The following is an 8016-nucleotide window of genomic DNA, read 5'->3' as shown; positions in this document are numbered from 1 at the left end:
TTTTGTGACACTAAAAGTAAGATCTTTGTTTCAAAATCGCACGAAATGTACCAAATCAAAACAAAACTTGTTGACATTGTTAGATCTGTAATGTTATTATATTTGTATTGATGAGTTAACTTCAGAAAGGATGGGTCATTTATTACAAGCTAATGAAATCTTACACAGTTATAACAGCAATAATAACCACAGTCACAATAAAGTTCGCATAAAGATTTGGTATCGGCAGATATCGGTATCAGCAGATATTCAAATTTCAGGTATCGGATAGGAACTCCAAAAAAGTGGATTGGTGCATCCCTAGTTGTTGGTGTCAGTTTTATGGGATTTGTAGTCAGATAAAGAAATACGGTGAGACTGCATTGTGTTTAAGTCTTTAGACATTCATCATTTCTTTATATATTGTCCTAACTCTAAACCTGGCAGCCTTCATTCTTCACTATGGCCCTTTGGGACAATCTTTTATTGTAATTTATTTCAGTAACATGCAGGAATAGTTCTGATTAAGGTAACAGAAACTACTTATTCAGCCTTATCTGAAATGCGAGGTCATGCTTTATTACAATATTAAAAGGCTTTACTGAAGATGCAAACAACTTCAGTAACTGCCAACTATACTGGCTCTCCCACTATGCAAACAAGTTTTATTGGGTCCAAGTACAGTGAAGACACAGAGGTGGTGAGTTTTCAAAAGTCTGGATTCAATGCTCTTAAATCAACCGCAGCCACATGTGCCTGCTGTCACAAGTCCCTGCAACTTCCTCTACATCAAAGACAGCTGGCGATGGTGAGGAATGACTTGGCGGTCAGTCTACAGTCCAAGTTAAAGTAGCAGCTTCTTAAGTGATGCTTGAGGAGCAGCTGCTGCGGCTAGTTCAATAGGGCATGTTGGAGGGATGTCAGCGGCAGGAAGTATTGTAATTTAATCTGTCTCTTGATCTTTTCTATGCTTTGTAGGACAATCTTAACAGAGAGCTGCCCAAGAAAACATCAACTAAACACTCTCAGTTGAAAATTATTGTATTTTTATAGTCCTATATATTAATATGTTTTTAAAATAAATATTTAACAGATGTTATTTGGCAAATTATACAAAAAAAAAACAAATTACATTGTTATTATTTAAAACAGTTTTGCATGAATTTCATTAAAGGTATCTCTAATAGCTTATTATAAAAGCATTCGATTCTGCAAATTTGTTTAATTGTCTACTTCTTCAGAAAAAAGTTTCACAGTTATTTGTATTGGTAGTTTTCAGTACTATTGCCAAACATTATTGTGATTTTTACCTGTATGTAGTGCAAGATAATAGTATTGATTTTAATACATAAGAGAAAATTTTGTTGTTTTTTTTTAACATTAAGCCATCTCATAGACGTTGTTTCCTTTAGAAAAATTAATTAAAATGCAAACTTTAGCCAAAACAACCACAAGACAGCATTTTTGTTATGCAAACTTGCTCAAAGTCTCTTTACTTGCATATTTGCTTAAAAGCTAGTATGCAAACTTGAATAAATAAATAAATACCAAAAACTTTATTGATGCAAAAATAATGTACATTATGTACCAGGTCTCCCTGAAGCACAGGACACAACTTTTTTCATAAGGAACTGCTTCTGATTCATCAGCTTAGTAGATAATAATTTATTTTCAGCATTTAGAGATTTGCTACTTTATTTTCATAGACGATGAAAAAAATAGTCAAAACTTGCAAAAGTTGGTCCTTAAGTTCAGAATATAACATTTTGAAAGAAGTAACACTGTATATATTAAAGTAAAATGCAAAGAAATTTCAGTTCAAATCAATACTCAGGAGTTTTGTTATAAATTTAACTGGCATGCATAATAATCTAGCCAAATATGATTATGTTAACCAGCACACCCACCCAATATAGCTACCTAGATATTTGTTAACTGGCTAAAAGTTTGCTTGCTATTTAGTTAGCAAATGAACTTTTTTTTTTTTTTTAAAAGTAGAAACATAAATAATGTTATATATTGTATTGCCTTTTTTTTTTTTGCTGATGTCATGTTATATTTACATTTATATGATCACTATTTGTCACAGTAGCAGTTGTTCCGTTTACTCCTGAAGACAATGTAAAAATACTCGATTGTCACTGTTTTTCTAATAACAGGAAATAAGTGCTCAGTAGGAGGAACCGGTGGCGAAAGTAAAAACCCAGATTTTAATGTTGAGCAGCATTCCTCTCAAGCAGCGCTGAGTCCTTCATGTGTGGAGGAGGATGTTGTCATGCGTACAAGCTTAATTAAATTAGCCAGGCTTCAGACAACTGCAGGGCTCCAGCCACGTGTGCGTTTGACATTACACACTGACAGTTCCTCTGAACAGCAACAACTGGCGGTGAAACCCAACTCTCTCCATGGCTTCTACATTTAGACCAGGAAACATGGGGTGAGAGGTTCAGCAGGAGTAAAGCAATGAAAGGCAGGAGACTGACTGAGAGGAAGCCACTTAAACGGGTCATTGAAGTGACCCGAATGAACCACAGGCACTGATGTTCATCTGCTACTATTGGAGACGCAGAGAAAAACCACATGACACAGCAGGCTGACTTTGACATTTTTTAATGGAATGTATCATTTCAAGGTATGAAAATAGATTTCACATTGACATAAGAAATTGGACGGTGGCTACAAAGGGCACAGCTATGATTGTGTGAGAAATGATGAAAACTGGAAGGCATGTCATAGAGGCATCACACCAACCACATTAGATAAAGGGTGCAGCTATGACCTTGTGTGGGAGATGACAGCAACACTGAGGCATGTGTTGGTTTGGCAATCATATACTGGCAAGTAGTGGGAGACACTCTAAACAGGAAACAACATGAGCCACAGTGAGATAAAAATATCTCCACTATGACAAAATTCAAACCGTTGCTCTACAAGTATTATTAAGTATGTTGACTTTGTCATGAAATACTGTTATACCTGTAAAAACAAATCAGTGATTGTATTTCTGATAAGTCTCCGAGGCTGAGCTGCTACAGCGACTAGCTGTGGCAAAGCAACATACACTTGCAAAACAGCGATTTTTCAAAACCTGCAGGAACTGCAAGTCAGAGAAATTTTAAGAAATATTAAGACTGGTAGCTCATTAGCATATGCAATAAAAAAAAAAAAAAACACATTTTGATAATATTTTTAACCCCAAAGGGCTTTTTTGAGAAATTTACAGAACGTAATCTTGTGCCATGGTCTAGCACATAACTGAGAACCCAGTGATGGTGGAGTTGTGTCATGTGCATATGCGGTGCTTACAATGCAGCTAGCTAGCTAGCCAGAAATATGCTAGTGCCTGAAACCCCACATGATGTCACAGAAACAACTGACCAGTTTGCTAAGCCACCAGATGTTCACAAAGAAACAGACGGCATCACAGATGTGGACAATCGCCAATTTACAACAAATACTAGCATGGTTGGAATACAGCTCACAACCCAGTTAATTAGCATTGCTAGCATCCTGTTTGGAAGCATAATAATTGATTATGTGGGGTTTTTTCATAGTGTTTTTTTTTTTTTGTTGTTGTTGTTGTTGTTGTTGTTGTTATTTTAACATATCAAAGTAGGAATTTTGTTGTTTTTGGTTTCACTTGATGGTTTATTACCGTTCTGCAATGCCATGCAATGTCGCTGAAGCAGATAAGTTTTAGCTTCTTTGTAACCACTAAAACAAACTGACTGGTAAGGCTTAAATCCTCAGATTTAAGACAAGATAGCAAAACATATTCAGTTTGCAATTGCAGCCAAATAAAAGAAAGGAAAACTACAAATGTACATAATAGAAACACCAAAACACATGATGGCTAGTTCCTAAACGAGTCTTTCTATCAATAGTTTTCAGTATAGTGAGGTGAAACACTGAATGAGAAAAAAAATGTAAGAAAAGAGTCTTTGGTTCAGTTGAAAAGTAAAATCACAGGCAATGACACATCTTTGAACTGGTTTAACTAACCTAGAACAGCCCACATATGCAACTTCTCTCCACTGGACTTGTAGGCTACAACCTTTAGAGCGAGTACCTACTTTTTGTTCCACTCTAGCAACAACCGCACTGAAAATTCATCCACAATGACACTTGTTTTTTTTTATAGAAAATATATATACACATCTAATAAATAAGGGACAAACCCATTGCACGGTAGAACACAGCTGTTTTCTCACATGCTTTTAGTCCATCAGTCTTTATATTAAATAAGTCTCTGTACTTAAAAGAGGCTGGGAACTGGCTTGTGGAAGTCAGAACATGGAAGAGGGGGTTCTCCTGGAGTATGGTGGGATCAGCAGGCAGCAGGGGGAGATGAAGCCAGGGTTCAAATTCTTCCTCAGCTGAGTGTCCAATTCACCTGTGGATGCAATCAGTTAGATTGACTGCAAACTAACAGATGATTAAATTTTCCTTTTGGGATCAATAAAATATAGTTGTTTTATTTCATGCAGAACATGTAAAGTTGGACTAAGAAGAGGAGTTTGACCCAAATGTTTCTGCACATTAATATTTTTTTAATCCATGATATGGTGTTGGATTGACAAATGGCCATCTGCGTGGGACCACGTGTAGAAATCTGAGTGTGGAACAGTGTATTTCTCTAAACATAGCTCAGGGCAGCGTTGGACTGCACTGCTGCATAGATCATAGTGTAAATTTGGAAGTCCACCTATGCGCGCGCACAAATCAGGAAGTCACCGGTTCAGCTCTGGTGTTTACGTAAAGTGCGCGCGACTTTACGCTTGATTCGGATTTATTTGTACTTCCATCACTTTATATTTAACTTATGTGTTTGTGGGCGAATTAAATTCCATTTATCACTTTATATTTCAAATTTTGAAAGAGCTGTTCATGATGAATGGAAATCATTGTGATCTATTTATACCAACACGTTTAGGTCTTATTTGGGAACAGAGGCGCATTGGTAGAAGGATGTATCAAACCTATACAGGTTGAATCCAGCAACTTTCCTTGGAGAGGACATCTAAACAGGCCAAAAGCTGAAGGGGCTCCCAAACTTTTCCTTAAGACCAAACTAATCCACAGTGCACAATTTGGGGTCTTGGAAGAGGAGCAGTTTGATCTGGGGGCGGTGAAACCAGACGTCCTCGCTCTTTGGACAAATATCCAGGAAATACAAGCAAAAAATGGCTCCTTATAATTCAGGGGGATCCCCAGGTGGTCCCTAGACCTGGGGTTCCCCCTTCCGATTTGTCTTAGAGTCTTACCGATCATGGCGCACCAGTGTCCGCGGGGCACGCCGCAGGTCACGCAACGTTGGGGGAGCTCCGGACGGTCTTCTGTCCGGGCATCTGCACCACGAGCAGCTGCTGCTTCTGCCGGGTGGACTTAACAGCCAGGATCGCCTGCCGGTTCTTATACTGAACCATTTGCAAGGTGATCTCCGCGTTCCAGCCCTCGTCCTGCGGGCACCTGAAGTCGATCTCCTTCCCCTCCGTCATAACCACCGTGAAGTAGACGTACTTGCCCTTTCGCTCCACGCAATCCACCGTTTTCATGTTGGCGAAGTGCAGCTCCTTGACTCTGGCCGTGTCCCCGCCGCTGTGCGGGTGCTGCGGGTGGTCATGCTGCTTGGGCGGCAGCAGCAGCACGCCGTCCTCCGTCAGGACACAATGCTTCTTCTTCCACAGCTGCAGCAGCCCGTCGCTCCGCTTCTCCAGGAGACCCTCCTTGAACACCTTCCTTCCGTTTTCCAGCATGGTGATCTGCACGCTCGGACTCCCACCCTCCTGACTGCTTCGCTGGACGGACGGCTGGTTGATGGATTTCTATCTCAGAGGCGGTGAGGGCATGGGATGCAGCAGGGATTGCGATGCTGTGTTCCACTGGCTGGAGAGAGGAAGATGCCTGCCTGTCTGCTTGCTGGTCACAGTTTGTGAAGGGGCTTGGTGGCGGGAGGGGTCTGGAAAGGCGCACCGCCCCCCTGGAGTAGTATCCAGCCCTCCGACGAGATGACACATCAGCATCCCAATGATGACTTGAAAGTTGGTCAGATATTTTACAATAAGCTGTTTTCATAAACCTATAGATTAGATACTGTGTGTGATCATCATAACCATTTATAAAGCATGAACTCAATAATCCCTTAAAATGTATTAACATCAGCACCAAGTCAGAATTTTTTATTACTTCATTATTGTTTTATTTGTTTTATTAACCTGCGTGCGGTTAAAGAGACAGTATTCAGGGAATGATGTATTTCTGGGAATGCTCTATGTCCTTGTGTGTGTACGAGTGTGTGGAACGAGCTTGTGTCTTTATTGTTTTTAAATGTCTTGTTATCTGTTTGTTTTAATCCTTATAACTTGATTTTATCTTGTAAAGCACTTTGTGTTGGCCATGGCATGAAAAGTGCTCAAGAAATAAAGTTTGATTTGATTTGAAAAATCTGCTGTTAAAATAAATCAGAGCAACATGAGAGTAAAAATAAGGGGATCGCGTCACTTAGAAAAATGAAAGTTTGCTATGCAACACAGGCAAGGGCATAGGCGTTTTTAGCCCATTTTTTGGGAGTGCTGGAGCACACCTAGACTGAAGCAAAACGCAGGTAAATAGATGATATATTTGTATCTAAACAAGCAAATTTGTCAACATATTGATGAATTAACAGTAAACTAATGATTATCAATTGATCATTAATTAGGGGTCAAGTAATCACATGAAGCATCATTGAGATCATCATTAGTTCACGATGAGCAACAGGAATTCATCCTAAAGTCTTCATTAATTAATGCATTAGTTCCTTATGAGTTACACATCAGTTAAGTATATGATTTGTACCATTATTTTAAAGTGTCACTAAATATATATATATATATATATATATATATATATATATATATATATATATATATATATATATATACACACATTCATTATCCTAATCACTTAATCCAATGAAGGGTCACAGGGAAGCTGGAGCCTATATATCTATCTATATATATATATATAGATATATATATCTATATATATATATATATCTATATATATATATATATCTATATATATATATATAGATATATATATATATCCATCCTGCCTTTCGCCCAACATATATTTCCTGGCCAAGCAGCTCTCTGGTGCTCAGCACCCCTAAACCTCCGATCCTAGATTCGCCCCTGGGCAGGGTTTCTTCAAGCCTCGGCATTATATTTTGGGTAATTAGTTTTTTTATTTCAATGACTTATTTAAAGTGTAATACGGAAGTTTTTTGTTTTTTTTATAGTCTATATAGATCAAAGAGTAAGGAAACAATTTGGGTTTTTTTTTTTTTTAAGAAACACTGACCATTTAAGAGTTAAAAAAAAACAAACATTAAACATCGTATAAACATTAAGCAGATTTATTACACTAGTTAGAACTATAGACAGTGAGGTTTTAATTCAGATCGGAGGCACTTAAAACTAGACAAAATGAGTTTAATCCTACAGCCACAACTCATGTTGTCATTTCCCTCCATTTTAATTAGAAAGTGCTTGTTTTGATATGTCCATGAATCCATGATTAGGCCATCTTCATCTATGTATAGTATTTACCACTTGCAAGATGAACCGCTTTGTAATCCCCTTTAACTGGTAGTTATGTTGTGGTCATGTTCCACTTCAAAAGCAAACCATAATCCCCATGGCGCGCCTCCAGTAAAACTCTGCAACACAGCGCACTCTGGTGGCATAAGCGACACATTGTCCAAGTTGCTGATGCAAATGAAGCTACTGGTTGGAAACTTGAAGCCATTAATATGCAACTGCAACCCCAAAACACAAATGTCTTGCTCTCTGTCAGCAAATGCAACTAGCAAGATGGCAGCAACTTCACGTTGGGAATAAAAGATTCAGCCACAGACATGTTTAACCAATTTATTCATGAACATACACATACAGTTATTGAGTACATTAGTATTTTGTAGCATAGCATTTTGCCTTGACAACAGCTGCTCAGAAGGACCCCACAGAAACCCTGTCATGTCCTTTTCCTTTAGAA

General features: G+C 38.3%; 1 protein-coding gene across 1 annotated transcript; it reads right to left on the bottom strand.

The window, feature by feature from the left end:
- Nucleotides 1–3223: 3223 nt before the first annotated feature.
- On the bottom strand, nucleotides 3224–6372 carry phlda1 (pleckstrin homology-like domain, family A, member 1). The gene is made up of 2 exons (XM_079262847.1): nucleotides 5244–6372; nucleotides 3224–4372 (listed from the first exon to the last, which is right to left on the bottom strand). Exon 1 carries the CDS (start codon nucleotides 5733–5735, stop codon nucleotides 5283–5285), a length of 453 nt encoding a protein of 150 aa, XP_079118973.1. The 5' UTR covers nucleotides 5736–6372; the 3' UTR covers nucleotides 3224–4372; nucleotides 5244–5282.
- Nucleotides 6373–8016: the final 1644 nt, after the last annotated feature.

The sequence above is a fragment of the Telmatherina bonti genome, assembly GCF_933228915.1.
Source record: "Telmatherina bonti genome assembly, chromosome: 23".
Taxonomy (NCBI): Eukaryota; Metazoa; Chordata; class Actinopteri; order Atheriniformes; family Telmatherinidae; genus Telmatherina; species Telmatherina bonti.
The sequence above is the reverse complement of the archived record's forward strand: the minus strand, read 5'-3'. Positions and strand labels throughout refer to the sequence as shown.

Excerpts from the sequence above, each read along its gene's own strand:
- phlda1 (XM_079262847.1), bottom strand. The coding sequence starts at position 5,735 with ATGCTGGAAAACGGAAGGAAGGTGTTCAAGGAGGGTCTCCTGGAGAAG.